At 35.7% G+C, this 17,596-nt stretch overlaps 1 protein-coding gene across 1 annotated transcript in view; it reads right to left on the reverse strand.

Annotated features, from left to right (window-relative positions):
* KMT2C (lysine (K)-specific methyltransferase 2C) overlaps positions 1-17,596 on the reverse strand; it is a 180,843-nt gene that overhangs the window by 76,128 nt on the left and 87,119 nt on the right. The window contains exons 18-22 of the mRNA XM_008583232.1: positions 17,020-17,085; positions 15,815-16,027; positions 7,429-7,557; positions 5,562-5,681; positions 2,410-2,540 (exon numbers count right to left, since the gene is read on the reverse strand). Of these exons, the coding sequence (XP_008581454.1) occupies positions 2,410-2,540; positions 5,562-5,681; positions 7,429-7,557; positions 15,815-16,027; positions 17,020-17,085 (659 nt within the window). The remainder of the gene's footprint in view (positions 1-2,409; positions 2,541-5,561; positions 5,682-7,428; positions 7,558-15,814; positions 16,028-17,019; positions 17,086-17,596) is intronic.

The raw sequence follows: 17,596 nt of genomic DNA on the forward strand, positions 1-17,596 counted from the left end.
TTTTCCCCCCCCTTTTTGTCTTTTTTCGTGACCGGTAACGGGATCGCAACCCTTGGTGTCGTGCCCGCACCGTGCTTAGCCAGTGAGCGGACCGGTCTCTATATGGGATCCGAACCCTCGGCGGGAGCGCCGCCTCGCTCCCAAGCGCTGCACTCAACTGAGTGCGCCACCGGGCCGGCCCCTAACATTCTTATCAATATGGTGGGTTTTTCATTCCCTGAAGTTAAAGTGGCCACATGGTTTCTAACTTGACAATACTGTCAGCGGCTCTGAGAATCAGCCAGAGACTGTGGATCTACTGAAGGGGTTCCTAAAGGCACAGGGCATTACTAGCTCTCAGCGGACCCCACAAACATTTCCAGTGGTTAGATTATACAACTTATACTATATATTGACTTTATAATCACTGTCATGATTAACAAACAACAACTGCCAAGAGTGTTAATGGATTCCTAGTAGGTTTTTGTCACTGTGTGTTCCCCCAATCAATGCAAAAAATACAGCTATCACAAGATGTCTAAAAACAGTGCCATTATAAAGGTTTCCCTCACATGAAGAAAAAAAAAAAAAAAAAGAAAAGGATATTACTGATGTACACCAGAGGAAAACAATCCAGCTCAAAGATCACTGCAATAATTGGGAAATCAGACCTAATACTTTTAAAGGCTCTTATGCCAAACTACTAAACGACCAGTTTTCATATTTTCATAAAAGCTAAAGAACGCTTTCTAAACACAGATTACACTTTACAGAAGGCTCAACAGGAGGAGGGGCACGTTATCTTCCCAATACTCCCCAAAGGGGCCATTAGGAAGGGAGGTGATGGGAACAGGAGATAAGAACAGAAACAAAAAGGATGCAAATACGGATGATCTGAACTATAACGGTCCATTTCTATTAAATTACTATTTAAAATTACTATTAAAAAGAAGGAAGGAGGGCAAAGCTACGATAAAAGGGGACTCAAAGAGAATAGGGGGAAATAAAACATCTATTAAAGGTGCATAAAGGTAAGGCACAGAGTTGGGCACTTCACATACATAATCTTACTTAATCTCTGAACATTACTGTGAGACAAGTATTACCATGATTTTGCAGATGAAAAAACTGAGGCATAGAGACGTTAAATATCTAGAACAAGAGGACACAGTTAACCAGTAGCAGTGTGGTATTTTAAACCCAGGACACTGACTTTGAAGGCTGAACTCTTTAACATGAATGGTGCCATTAAGATGTTAGTAGTCTAATTACTAAAAAAGAAAATTGAGGAAGTTATATGTTAACTGAAAGGAAATGTATTTTAAAACCTATTTATTAATAGGTAACTAGAAAATTAAGGTAAAAAATAAATACAGGGGCCGGCCCGGTGGTGCACTGGAGAGTGCGCCGCTTGGGAGCGCGGCGGCGCTCCCGTCGAGGGTTCGGATCCCATGTGGAGACCGGTTCCCACTCACTGGCTGAGCACAGTGCAGGCGCGACACCGAGGGTTGCGATTCCGTTGCCGGTCCCCGGTACAGGCGCGACACCGAGGGTTGCGATCCCGTTACCGGTCAGTAAAAAAAAAAAAGACAAAAAGGAAAAAAAATAATAAATAAAATAAATAAATACAACTCAAGCAATGAAGAGGTATCAATACAGGCCATAGGTGTGTGGGAGGGACAGATCAGATGAACAGTCATACGCACTGAAATGAGGATGGACACTCAATGATAGTCTGTTCCAATTCAATTTTTACACATGAAGAAACAAGACACCCAGGAAGGATGACCAACATGCTCAGGTATCTCAGATTAGCAAGTGGCAGAGCCAGACGTTTAATCTCAGTCCTAATACATCACATGGCTTTGAACTCTTCTGTGACTCTATGTTTACAAGATGAAAAATAATGCATTTTCTCTAATTGAGAGACATTTTTCTGATGTGTATTTTGGAAAACAAAAAGAATTCTGTTTAAATATTTAGATTACCACGCCTATCATAGCGTAAATGATTAGTAAATCTATAACTTTGGCTGCTAGCAACCTATCTTTATTCAGTGAACACAGTTATTACAACCTGTACTGGTAAAGGGAAATTTCAATATGACTTGGGTTTGGGGAAAACACAGGTGTGAATGGTTTGGAAGACTGAGCTTTTCCCACCCCAAAGTGTCCTTATTATGTCTTACAGAATACTTACAAGTGAACAACTGGGATAAAAAAATAACTTTATGAAAACTATCAAATTACAAAAAAAAGGTAAATGTTAATTTTGGGGGACCCTGGAAGGTACAAATGGCATTTATGACAACTAAATGAAAACAAAACAAGAAAAACATTAACAAAAACAACAAAGCTGTTTTGTAAAAAACAATACATTACATTTCCTCAATTGAGAATCTACATAATACAATGTAAAGCAAAATATTACTTGTAAATAGGCAGGGAAAGTTTCTTCAAGCTTATTTTTCCTTTTTCGGTATCTCTTCTTTATTTTTTCAGTGCTTTCAGTAATGGAGACAGCTTCGTCAACTAGAGCATCTGGTAACTGCTCACTCCAGCCTGAAACAACAGTCACATCTACAAATATGTGGCACTTAAATTTTTCAGACAAATCCATCCAAGGTAATTTTCTAGCTTACAAACATATACAGTTTCATGTAAACAAATAAGCTTTCTGTCAAAAAGATCTCAAAGAGAGTTTATTAATGACCTTTAAGTATGATAAAAATTTCACTTCATGTCTATTTAGTATTAGCATGTTTCCTATTACCTATACTCTCAATGTTCAGTATTTCCTTTCAAAGCAGAAACTTTTTAAAACACATTTTTTTAAAAATTTTAAAAACATAATAATACCCAATGCTCATGAGTACAAGGAAATGACTACTCACATACTACACGAAAGGGAAGTTAGTGGGCCCAACCTTTTTGTAGAGGATACTGGGAATACCCAACAAAAATCTTTTAAAAACATGTGTCTTTCAATCCAGCAATTCCAAGCTCAGAAACATATTGCAAATTAGGTGTTTGTAGTATATATGCATTGTGAAAATATATCACCATCTATGAATATGCTCAGATATAAATGTGCTCATAAATATGCAATGAACACTCATTCTTAAAATCAGAAAAATGGAAATAAACCAAAATTATGACTATCAAATTAGCAAAGAAACAAGTATACAACTTAAAGCAGACAAGTGAGCAAACATATGATACTCTCGTGATGCTTCTTCACGAATGGTAGGGCAAGTGGCATGTCCCTTCTGAAAATCAACACGGGTACTTTTGTCATCAAGGCTACACAGGTGAATTGACTCTTGAAAGCAACTAAAAATATTGGACAAACATTTTTTACAACAATCTTTCTAAATGTACCAGTAGTTTAGCCAGAAAATTAAAAATCCCCAAAGACCAAAAATTAAGGTAAAGAAGGAACCAGAAAAGTAAGCAAGGAAAGCTGTCTGAAATTTGCTAAATTCTGGTGATCGTGAACTCCATCCAGTTTTCAGAGCCTTATGAAGAATATAGAACAGAAGACAAAGCCTAAGGCCTCTCTCCAAGGTGGAGAGACCAACTGAAGGTGCCCTGCTTAAAGGTGGAGGTCCCTCAGGACCCCACACTCATGGCTACTTTAACAAGAAACATGTTCCCCCTCCCCCCACCAACAATAGCAAAGGGGCTGCTTGTTATCACTTCATGGGATTTGGTGCTGGGTAACAAGGCAAAAAGTGAGAGACTTCCCTCAGAATTCACTAACTCAATATAGCCCTATTGCACAAGAGTACTTCAAAAAAGTTTGTGAAAAAATAGAATTCAAAGATAATACGAATCTTTCCATGATGTTTTGAAGATCCCTCATATAAGAAACCTGTATTTCTAGAACATGTGTACCAAAAACTTCAAGCTTAGAACACAGCTTAGAATAGCATGGGGGTAGTAGCACCCCATGCTCCTAAAAGTATGCAAACAAATCTTCTCTGAAAGAACCACCTTCAATTCAGTCAAAAAATTCAAAAAATTAAAACAATTTTCCAAAGAATATTAGTTCACAGTAAGAAAAACAAATAATAATAACAATGTGTGTCTCTCTCTCACACAACAAATGCAGCATAAAACAAGGCCCTAGTACATGGAGCCAGTGGGTGCAAAGAGTAGGATCAGACACGCAAAGGCCACAGATGTTTTATATTCTAAGTCAACTAGTTATATGACGAAATAAAAGATGAAAGCAGAAATAAGAAGTAAGCTTTAAAAAGAAACTACGAAGTGTTAAAACATCAAAAGGACAGTTTAGAAAAGGAAAAAAATTGCATATGAATATCAATAGAAGGGTTGTGATTAGACACAGATGAAAGAACAAAATACTGAACTGAAAGGTAGACCTTAAACTGTCTGTGGGCTAGCCTGTTAGCTCAAATGGTTAGAGCATGCATCGTGTGTAAACACCAAGGTCAAGGGTTTGCATCCCCAAACTGACCAGCCACTTAAAAAAAAAAAATTTGGAGGACAGAATAAAAAGACAGAGATGGAAAACACGAAAAATAGTTTCATGGAGCATATCAAATATCTTCATTGGGCTTATTATAGCCATCTTAAGTCATATTAGAAACGTCTTGAAAACCATTATAGAGCTTCTTTTTTTTTTTTTTTTTGTCTTTTTCATGACCGGTAAGGGGATCGCAACCCTTGGTGTGGTGTTGCCCACACCACGCTCAGCCAGTGAGCGCACCCAGCCATTCCTATATAGGATCCGAACCCGTGGTGGGAGTGTCGCTGCGCTCCCAGCACCGCACTCTCCCGAGTGTGCCACGGGCTCGGCCCAGAGCTTCCTTTTTAAAACATGCAGCAATTTCTGATTTTTATTAATTCACTTGAGGTCAAAACGCTATCTCCTAGTAATAGTAGGACTCTATTCAGATCACATGCTGAAAGCATCTCAATTCTTTTCATATTCTATATTAAATGTTTCAAAATAGGTAATCATATAGATCATGAATATACTGATTAGAAAGTTTTCACTAAAACCACTTCTCAAATTGAGACAAAGGAGTAGGACATTCTCAACTAATATAAAGCTATGGCTTAAGCAATGATTTTAGCTCTCTTTGAAGCTCCGAGTGAGCATGAGAGAATGTTCACTGGAAGATGCATTTCTAAAACACTATATAATTTTGTTAAAAATTCTTGGGGTACCCTGTCATTTGCAACTAAATAATCTAAAAGTTTCAAATTTTATGGCAGGTAACTAAGGCCTTTTTTGAGATGACCAGAAAATGCCATATGTAACTAAGTGATTCAATCCCTAAACTACCTTGGATTTAATACAGGAAATATATTTAATATATTTAATACAGGAAAAAAAGGAACTTGTTAAAAAATCTAAGGAAAACAGTGTACAAGATTTAAACTATTTCCTTATCAAACCTGATTGCTGTATTATAGGTATGAATTCTATAGGCACTTAAATCCTTTGATCATAAGAGGCAATAAAGTTGTAACTGTATATCATTTAGGATGGTTCTTTCCAATACAGATATCAAGACCAAAGGGTTAAATAAAACAAAATGAGTACTATACCATCATCTCTGGTAGGCAACTGCTCAGAAATGGAGCCTGAGGAATCTTTTCTGATCACAGATCTTTTGGTCTTTCCTTGCCCAGTTCGACTTCTTTGCCGTACCATAAATCCGCCGATACCTATCCAAAACAGAAATCGCGTAAGCCGATAGCTAATTTCTCCCTATATTTCCACAGTAAGTAGGATGAAATTACTTTGTATTAGATAGTGAGGCATTTTCCAAACTTCAATCTGGGCTAATTTAAATCAATAATCTCATTTTTATGCAAAATTGAAGTTGGAAATAAGAAAAAAAAAGTCAAAGCTATCACTATCACTAATCAGGAATTAAAATACGTTAGAATACAGAAAAATTTGCATACATATTTCATCTTCTAGACAATGTCAGAGTAAATATTAACCAGCAAACTATTTTTGCTTATCTATTTAACAAATATTAGTCACTCACACATCAAACTAGTTGTACATTAAGTGGATAATAATTTGTACATTAGCTAGAGAATAGAAGATACAAACTAAACTGGATGAAAGGAACATTCTTTGATGAATGTAACGTTAGGGGGATTGTGTCTAGTTATTTCATGTTATCAAGGCATTCAGACATGAAAACACACAGAACTCTGTAGTTAATAACACAGAATCTGGAGCCAGACTATATAATTCTGCTTACTAACTAAATTTGGGCAAGTTACTTAACTTCTCAGTTCCCTCACTGGTAAAATGGGGATAATGTACAGCACTGTCTCATACATATGTCATAAAAGTAAATCAATATATGTAAAGTGCTTAGACTAGTGCCTGGCACACAGGCAACACTGTAACCTCTTTCCAAATGTACAGTTGTCCAGTAATGTACTTTGTGACCTAACAGGCTCCTCATGTAAGGCAGAAAAAAACAAAACACTAAATATAAATTCCTAAAGGAATTCACAATGTCTAAAAAAGTAGGTGCGATAATAAGCCTCATAATTGGGAAGAAATGAAACCATTTTCATAAAATGATTTGGATAAACTAACCTTAGATCCTTATTATAAATATGGACCATCTGTAAGGAAAGGTTACTTTTAAAGGTTTTGCGAAATACAAATGCAGTGAGAAAGTTCTCGCTTACATATCAAGAGGAATTGAGATAACTATTACTAACGAAATATAAGCAATCAAGAGAATAAAGATTGTATTGATCCAATTTAATACCTCGTTAGTTGGTAAATAGAGATTAATAAATTGCCTCAAGGAAGCCTACAACTTCTGTACTATGACGATTTCAATATTTTCTAATAAGATAAATAAAAACTGACTAGCAAGGCAGTTTTTCTCTCTATCTGAGGCAGACAAGAATAAGAGAGTGTTTAATCGGCCATGGTATTAACTGGATTATAAATTCTAGAAGACATAAGAACCCTGTCTTGTTCACCTTCACACTGTATACCTTCCAGCACTCCTGCATAAACACTGAAGTAAGTTTTAAGAAATATAAAAATATTAGAAAACGAATGCTGAAAATTAAAAAAAATTACAGATGTACACATCTAGGGGAAACATACAAATGGCCTTAAAAGTCCAAGCATAAGTAAAAACCAATCTAGAAGACATCTAATTAAAATGATTCACATTTGGGATAAAGCATTAAATGATTCATTGTGAAGTATTCACATACTCAACCTAAGGAGTTCATCAGCTAAAAAGCATACTCAAATACAGTAGTTCAGTTCTTTAATTTAAATGCACAAGTTTTAGTTCAGATAATTGTGAAGATGCCATATTTAATCCTGGTTATTCCATTATAATTGAAGTCCTCAATACTCTATTTTTTTTTAATTAACTAAGTTTTGATTATGGTAAGAAGTCTAGCTCAGGCGATGTACCTGGCCTGTATGGTTTCCTTTTCCTCTTTTTGACACCATCTGCTCCTTCTACTACCTTAGTTTCATCATCCACAGCTTCTCGCTCAGGACTCGATTCTGATTTTCCGTCACAATCCATAAGTTCTCCTTCTGGAAAAAAGTAAATGCAGAGATAAAATTGGAAAAACCTATCAAATACATAATTCCTACCTAATGGGAAATACAAATCAAAGTGGTCACCAAGCCCTCCTAATCGTGCGTCTCCATCAATAGGAACAGAAAGAGATGGAAGAGGCTCCAAATGGTTGTAGAAATTGTGCTGCTTAACGCAGTGTTCTCAGGAAGTGAAACATAAGAATCAGGGAAGGGAAATCACAGAGAGAGAGACTCAAAAAGACAATTATCAATTTGCACTTAACAAATTATTCACTTGCTTTTAATTATGTCTTCAGGTCTACAACCCCAAGGCTATTTCTCTAGCCTTCAACTCTCTTCTGAGCTCCAACCACAGCTGTGATTGGGTATTACCTAGTTACTGAAAATTGCATATCCAGAATGAACTACTAATTTAAGATGAACTTTCTCCCTTTCCGCATGTTATCTACCATCATTAAAAGACATGGAAATTTACCCTGGAGAAGACAGAAGCGTAGAAGAGAGCCTTGACAATTCCTAATTTCTTTTTTCCCATAATCAAGTCTCTTCGATATCTCTGAAAAGCATTTTATTTCTCTCTACCGCCATCTTAGTCCATCTGGCAGATGATTTACTATAACACCCTACTATGTAGTTCCCTGCCTCAAAGCATACCCCTCTCCAATCAGTTCTTTGAATTGCAGCATAAGTGATCTTTCTATAAATATGTATCAATTTTCTGCCTAAAATCCTTTCGTGTATTCCGAGAGCCCCACAAAGCTCATATTGTAAGGCCCATTATAATAATCTCTTGAAAACTCTCTGGCTCCACCTCACTCTAACTGCAGTGAAGTTGTATCAAGCTCTTTCTTCCACTCTCTGCCTTCTACCTAACTCATCTTTCAAGACTCTATTTCAGTACCATCATTGTATTATAGAGTTCCTGATATTTAGAAGAGGTTATGTCCAACAGTTATATGCTCCTGTACATTAATGTAATGCTTCATTTTAATTGGTTCTATGAAGTCTGTGTCCCTGCAAGACTATATTCTCCATGAGAACAGGTACTAAGACTTTCTTATTAACAGATGCATCCTTAGCCTGGCACCTAGTAGGTATTCCATAAATATTTCATTGAATGAAGTAAATGAAATTATGTAATGCATATAAAAGTTCAGTTCTTTTTTTTCTTGGTAGCTGGCCAGTAGAGGGATCTGAACTCTTGACATTGGTGTTATAACACCACATTCTAACCAACTGAGCTAATCAGCCAGCCCCAAAAGTCCAGGTCTTAGAAAATGCTATTTTAACACTACGGTAAACAAACTTTTGCAAGTTGTACCTTCTTTACACTGTGCTATAGGAAAAAGACAAGTTTATCAAATACATTTTAAAATTAAATTAACTCTTTTCTTCACTATGATATATATTACGGATGACATTTTTCTGTAATACCATGAACAGGGTATTTGATTTTTATTATATTTGGTCTATATTTGAGTCCAATTCCATAACAATTGAATAACTGTGCTATATAGCTATGATTAAGCCGCAAAAAGAAATGTTTATACACTGAAACTTAGCAAGCACCAAATATGACAAAATACCACTTGTTTACCTTCAAATATACCCACCTAAAAGTTAATGAGAAGGAATTTTGGGTTAAGATGGTAGATTAAATTCACGCATCTAATTTCAGTCTCCTGAAACTCTACTAAAACACATTGAAGCAATCTATTTTTAAAAGATAAGCTCACAAAGACAGGAAACAGGAAAAAAGAAAAGTCACAATTTTGGAAGGGGAAAGCATAAAGATGAATGGTAAGTGACTTGGCAACTGCAAATTCTCAGCTGAGAGTGGAAAGAACTGAGGAAAGAAATCCAGTTTATAACAATCCCCAAAAGGCTGAAGAAATGGCAAAACTGGGTTCCTTTCGCTATGGGTGTCAGAAGGTAAGAACAAAGACAGCACTGTTTACACTACCTATAGGAGTCACACGCCCTACACCTTCTTCCCAACTTGACACACTAGGAAGCTGCCACTCTAACTCATGGGACTCAGGACTCTTGGACAACCTAAGCAATGGGGCACCAGACAGAAAACAGGATCAAGGGACTATGGGCATGCTAAATACAGACAACCTCACCCGAACCCACCCACCCCCAGAGCCCTTCCCTACTAAACTCCCAGAACACTAGCAGCCAGACCTCTACCCTCCAAGCATGAGACTTGAAAAGATTCCTCTGGGGAACCTGACTAGTCCAAGGGAAATGTCTAAAGACACTGACACTAGGGGAGTCCCCAAATGATCAACACAGATCACCCCCACAAACTTAAAGTCAATAAGCACCACCCACATACTCAAAGCTTTCCAGTGTTTAATTTCTTTTTTTTAAGATAAAAAGATTATCATCAATTTATTTATCCAATCCCCATTTTTAGTTCCTTGCTTTTAATCATGCATATACAATCAAGAATTATCTGATGAAGGTCAATAACACAAAAAGATAGAGACCTGAGAATACAAAAAGCACTTTGGAATTGAGTATGATGGAAGAAAAAACCTTTTAAAAAAATTAAAATCCTCTGAGAGATAATATAAAACATCAATGCTACAAAAAGGAAGATTTGAAGGGAGGAAAGAAAACTCTTAGAAATTACTACATGATAATTGAAACAAAAATAAAAATGATTAGAAGGGTGGGAAGATAAAATAAGGACATATTTTGGAAAGAAGCAGAGAAAAGACAACCAGTTGAGTAGGTTTCACATCTGAACAGCAGGAGTCTAGAAAAAGAAGAGAGAAAACTTCAGGGGAAAAATCATAAATGATACACTTCAAGAACATTTCCTACCATTGATGAGATGGCAGAACGAAATGGACCACTCAGTGCCTGACAAAACAGATGAAAAAATATCCAAAATAGGTGAAAACAGACATGTATCTTTGTGACATGTCCAGGATATTGAGGACAAAGAATTTCCTAAAATCCTAAGAGCTTCCAGAGAAAACACAGGTCACATAGGAAGAATTGAATTCTCTATATACTAGAAATTAAAAGAAAATGGATCAATAACTTCAAAATGCTAAAAGAAAATCTATTTCCAACCTGGAAAATATGATTCAGGTAGAAGGGTAAAATAAAGACATTTTCAGAAGAGTATAATCTCCCAAATTTACCTTGCATACATTCTGAGAAAATTATAGAAAATGTCCCATCAAATTGAGGGAGAGAAATAAGAGTAATGCATGAAATCACAGAAAACACATGCAAGACAAGAGAGAAAAGAAGACAATCTCCAGGATGACGGTGAAGAGGGAATCCCAAAATTAATCATGTGTAATGAGTTGTGGCCTAAGGCAGCACTGGATCTAGTACACAAGACCAAGTTTCACTCCAAACAGAGCACACAGGAACAGTGAAACCAAGAGAGCACTTTTACTGTTGAGATTCATAGTGATACCAGTGATCACACATGCTGAGATGAATGGCATGAAGTAGGATGTACACTAGCCTTAACGTGACTGATATCACTGATGGCTAAGGACCGTTCTAACCAACATCTTCTGATTCCCACAGGCTACAATGAAGGAAAACAGACCACATTGCCCAAATATTAGAAATTCTCTGGTAAATACATTGTTGTTTATACATAACTAGTCTCTGGAAGGTTATAAGAAAACAGTGGTTCTCTTTGGTGAAGAAATGGCTGGGAGGGAGACTAAGTTTTCATTGTTTACTCTTTTGGACTCTTTGCATTTTTTATATCATACAGAGATATCACCTATTCAAAATAAGGGAAAGCTTTTCCTCTAATATCTGGTACAAGGCAAGGATGCCAACTCTCACCACTTTTTATTCAACATAGTACTGGATGTCCTAGCCAGAGCAATTAGACAAGAAAAGGAAATAAAAGGCATCCAAATCAGAAAAAAAACAAGTAAAATTATCCCTGTTTTCAGAAGACATGATCTTAAATGTAGAAAGACTCCATATACACACAAAAAAACTGTTAGAACTAATAAGCAAATTCAGTAAAGAAGCAGGATACCAAATCAACACACAAAAATCAGTTGCATTTCTTTATAACAATAACTATCTATCTAAAAAAGAAATCAAGAAAACAATTCCATTTACAATAGCATCAAAAAGGAACAAATTTAATCAAGGAAGTGAAAGATCTGCACACTAAAAATTATAGAACACTGGTGAAAGAAACTGAAGACACAAATAAACAGGAAGATACCCCATGTTTGTGGACTGGAAGAATATTGTTAAAATGTTCACACTACCCAAAGCAATATACATATTCAATACAATTTCTATCAAAATTCCAATAGCATTTTTCAGAAAAATAGCAAAAACAAATCTAAAATTTTTATGGAACCACAGAAGACCATGAAGAGCCAAAACAATCCTGAGAAAGAAAAAGTTGGAGGCATCCCACAGCCTGATTTCAAATCATATTACAAATCTATAGAAATCAAAAAAGGATGGTACTGGCATAAAAACAGACACACAGACCAATGAAACAGAATAGAGCTCAGAAATAAACACAAGCATACTAGGTCAATTAGTTTTTGACAAGCCTACCAAGAAGACACAATAAGGAAAGGACAGTCTCTTCAATAAATGGTGCGGGGAAAACCGGTATCCACATGCAAAAAGAATGAAACTAGACCTTTATCTTACACTGTACACAAAAATCCTCTCAAAATTAATTAAACACCTAAACATAAGACCTGAACCCATAAAGCTCCTAAAAGAAAATGGAAGGGAAAAGCTCCTTGATATTGACCTTGGCAATGGTTTTTTGGATATCACAACAAAAGCTCAGGCAACAAAAGCAAAGATTAGTGGGATTGCATCAAACTAAAAAGCTTCTGCACAGCCCCCCCAAAAAGCAATCGACAAAATGAAAAGGCAGCAGGGATTAGGAGAAAATACTGAACCAAAGATTAGTGGGATTGCATCAAACTAAAAAGCTTCTGCACAGCCCCCCCAAAAAGCAATCAACAAAATGAAAAGGCAGCAGGGATTAGGAGAAAATACTGAAAAGGGGTTAATATCCAGAACACAGAAGGACCTCTCACAACTCAATAGCAAAAAAAAAAAAAAAGGAACTTGATTTTAAAATGGGCAAAGGACCTGAATTGACATTTCTCCAAAGACATACAAATGGCCAATGGGTAAATGAAAAGTCGCTCAACATCACTAATAATCAGGAAAAAGCAAATTAAAACCACAATGAGATGTCATCTCTTAGAATGGCTATTATTAAAAGGTAAAAGATAACAAGTGTTGGTGAGGACGTGGAGAAAAGGGAACCCTTGTACACTGTTGGTGAGAATGTAAACTGGTACAGCTATAATGGAAAACAGTAAAGACGTTCCTCAAAAAATTGAAAATACAACTACCATATGACCCAGCAATCCCTCTGTTGCGTATATAACCAAAGGAAATAAAATCACCACCACATAATGATATTTGAACTCCCATGTTCATGGCAGCAGTACTCACCATAGCCAAGATATAGAAACAACCTAAGTGTCCAATGACAGATGAATGAATAGTGAAGTAGGATGAACTGTCTGGAGTGCACAGCCTGAGGACAACTGTTAATAATATTGTGTTGTATACTGAAAACTTGCTGAGAGAGTACATATACACAGTAATTATGGAAGGTGACAGATGTGCACATTTGTTTGACTGTAAATCATATATGTGTATATATATATATAGTATCACATATATATATATATACATATATATATATAGCTGCTACCTTGTTGTACACCTCAAATTTGTAAATAAAAAAGAAATGAAAAAAGAAACCTCCATTTGCCAAATATAGTTACAAATGCATATAGCCTTTGATTTAGAAAGGAATTCATCTTTGCAGATCCGCCTATGTATGACATTATAAATGTACCAGACATTCATAATAAAAGACTGAAAGAAACCCAAAGGTTTATCAATAGGAAAGAGACTGGTAAACTAAGTTACTTAAATCCATACAAAGGAATATGCAGCCACAAAAAAATGAACAACATAAAGAACAGTAAGACAAAAGGAACAAAAATATATACGTATTTGCTGGTACATGCATAAAACACATCTGGAAGGTTACACAAGGAATTGCTTGCCTCTGGAGAAGTGAACTGGGGCTTGAGAACAGAGGAGAGGGAGACTTTTCACTGTTTACCTTTCTATTCTTTTTCAATTTTAAATCATTTTAATGTATAACGCGTCCAAAAAATCAAGTTTAAAAAGGTGAGAGAGTTGACATTAACATTACAGGAGGTGATAAGTCTCGAGGAGGCAGCCACCTTAACCAGGTGAACAGGTTACCTCCTAGTCTCCTCTCTCCAGTAGTTCCTGAACACCATTCCCCTTCGCCACTCTATCTGCCCACGCCCTTGCCTGCCACAGCCTAAGTGCAATTTTACTCCTGCACCTCTAAACACCCCCTTACATTGTGATGGTCTAGTCTGAGGCTGGCAACAGACAGGGAAGGTGCTGTGTTCTCACACTTCAGACATACAGTGTTTTTGTTTAAGTTCAGGATTTTTCTTTTTTGCACTACCAGGTTTCCAAATCTCAGTAGGTAAATTAGAAAAAAGTCTGCTTTTACCGCACAAGAAATTTGTTTCTGAAACACGAAAGTGATGATTTGACTTACTTTTATCTTTTATTTTATGCATAAAGTTGCGTGTAACATAACATAATACTACATCCTCATAGCTTTAAGATGGAAACCACACACTTGAAGATCACTTCTAGTAAATAAGTTTTGAAACTTTAATTTTAAAAATCACCCAGTCTCGACCTAATGTATTGTACTTTTTAATAAAGTAACCTGTCAGATATGACTTTATAACACAGAGGGAGAAGTTTATAGACTCTTTTGGTATAATTTTTCTACAGCTTCCAAAATGAATAAAAAGATATGGAAACATTCAGTTCAGAGAATGATTCTGGCAGACAATCCTCCACCCTAAGCGTCTAATTACTCAAACACAGGCATAATTCCTTTTAATACCTCGAAAGGAATTTACATCACATATAGAAATGACAGTGTGAAATTCTGCTGAGTTCTGTCCGACACAGAAGTCTAACTCCTCTCTTGAAAGTCTCTGTTCAAATACTGCTTTCATTGGCTGGCTTGGTTAGAGCACAGCCTTGTAACACAAAGGTAGCAGGTTTGGATCCCTGTACCAGCCAGCCGCAAAAAAAATAAATAAAAAATAAAAACAAAAATTGTTTTCATTCATCTGACCCCTCAACACCACTGTGGACACTCCTAATTCTTCTTAACATAATTCTGTGTTTTCTATAGCACTTGCCAAACACATTATAATTAACTGATTTATTATGTTATGTATTTTTATTTTTACAGTCTTGTCTTCTTACATTAAAATATAAGCTCCATAAGCAGAGAATTTTATCTGGTTTGTTCATCGAAATGACTTCCAACATCTGGCATGCAGTGGGCATTCAATAAATTCTACTGAATGATAAATTATAATGGAACAAAAATAATTAATTCTGAATCAGCTGAAAATAATCACTCTAAAAATAAACAAGCCTATAGTGATCCTCTTTGGAGATAAGTAAAAACATAACTCATTTGAAAAAAAAAAAAAACATAACTCATTTGGAATTTAGTATTATTACTAAAATTATTTTATCTCAATAATTCAGCTAGAAAAACTTATATGTACCCTGAAGAAAATGTTTATAAACCGATGGTTTACGATGAATACCTGTGAATATAAATTTACATGTGAAGTAACATTAATAACAGTTTTTCTATTTCTAGAATGCACAGATCAAGTTCTACTTTAACTTAAACATGGTTTCCAAGCTCACAGAATCTGAGAAGGCTTATGCTGATATCTAGCAAACTAAAGTCAGGCCCTCTTAATTTCCCCACCTGTGATCTTCAAAGATACGTTGCTCCTGAGGGTTTCTGTAAGGTAGGCCTGTGCTAGACAATACCTGAAAGGAAGAGAACCTGAAAAGGCAAGGTCTAAGAAGAACACTCCCTTAGAAAGGGCAAGTGTTATGTCAAGGACTATCTAAATCAGTATGATTTACCCTTAGATAAATCATATATACTTCAAAAATTATTTTACAAGGGTACTTTAAAAAGCTCATGGAAACAGAATTAAAAGATAACATGGACCTTCCCATGAACTCTTTGATGTACCCTCATATAAGCTTTAAATCTTGCACACATATTCCATGGAAAATAAATTTATATTACCTCGACTATCATCCATTTCACCGTCCCTGGAATGCTCTGATTGGATGTCTGGAGGGGTCTGAAGGACAGCCACGCTATTCTGATTTATAATCTTCAATTTTAATTTTGGTTTTGACCGTTTTCTTCTTGGAACTGTAACTGTGAGGCTCTGTAACTGAGTCATCCCTGATTCGGTCAAACACACACCATCCTGGGTGTAGGTCTTAGGTGGATCTAAAATTACAAAATCCCAAGAATACATATTTATAGTTTCATTTTAAATTTGACTGATAATTATCATTCCAAAACACCCATGTCAAGGGAATGTGACTGTAGTTTTATAAAGCAATTATATATGAAATGCACGAATAATTAACCTAATGATGTCTGATTAAAACTAGGAATAACTGGCCAAACTTTCTTGTATGACAGGCAGAAAGGCTGCACATTTTTTTAAAATGGTCTTTCTGGCATTTCTTTTTTCACATTATCAACATTAGGATTTAGAAAGAAAGTGCTGAAGCTAAAAGCAATGCTTCAGCTACTCCACTATGAGCCTTTTCCTAGAAAAGACCAAAAGGTGAGGATCAATTTATATATGAGAAAAAAGAATATTCCAGAAGCCCATCTGGAAAACAAAGTTCCAGTATAATCACTTACAGAGAGAGGTAGTAAATAAGTACAAATTTTGCAGATTTAATTTTTAAATGTACAAAACTGCTGTTCCTTATTACAATTTTTATACTATCCAAATGTTTTTGTATCAGATGCTATCAAATACAAGAAGTGAAAAGAATGATTGTTTAATAACAGTATCATTAATCGTCATTATAGGCTCATCTACTATAGAAAAAATATTAAGAGACTGAATTAATTCTAAAAGGAATGTTTGCTAACTAGGCCTTACTTTCTGCTAACTGATAACTAAGCACAGTAATGTATCAGTGAAACCGAAGCAAGTAAGGCATTAATGGTTATTATAAAAGCTGTTATTTTCATTCCCAACTTGCTGAAATTTACAGGAATACTGTCCCAGTGAAGCTGAATAAGACAAACATTTTATATATCAGTTATAGAAATGATTACCAACATTAGGGAATTTAGATTTGAATGCCTGTATGATTACGGCAGGTTTCATACAACATGTGGCAAGTTAGTTATATAAAAAGTTAAGCATTTATGAGCTTTTTCTAAAGAACAATGAGGTAAAGCATTTCACATTTTACCTAGCTCTTTTACTTTTGTGACAATTTGTGCTACAAGTGAAGGCTCACAGCAGTCTGAGGAAGGCACTGAAACGAAAAAAGTTCAGGTGATTTCTTCAGAAAAGATGAAGTGTACTTAAAGACTTATATACAGTTACAATTTTATTGAAATAAATGCTTCAGTACTAGAGTTAAAAGTGATCTTTAAAACAACAACAAGACACAACAAGGAGAAGTGGTGAAGGAAATATGCAAGCCAGGGAGCTAACAGTGACAAAGATAGAGAATCGGTGTACTGGATTTCTACATGTTGTTAAAAACTACAAGATCATGTTCCCTGAAAGCAAAATTACATCTTACATCTAAAGTGTATGCTTCATTTTCTTCCTTTATGTTAAAGTGTTTTAACATATAAAGTTGGGATAATAAGAATTATTTTATAACCAAAAAAACCTTGTTTTTCCATAAATTACTTGTCCAAATAATAGTTTCACAAAAACAAAAGAGAAGTAGAGTTAAGCCCACTCATTGGCCATGGACAGCAAGGTGCAGGTGAGTTGCAGGAGAGCACAGACTCGCAGCTTAAGTGTTCTCTTAC

This window comes from Galeopterus variegatus, unplaced genomic scaffold (assembly GCF_000696425.1).
Source record: "Galeopterus variegatus unplaced genomic scaffold, G_variegatus-3.0.2 Scaffold2861, whole genome shotgun sequence".
NCBI classification, from domain to species: Eukaryota; Metazoa; Chordata; class Mammalia; order Dermoptera; family Cynocephalidae; genus Galeopterus; species Galeopterus variegatus.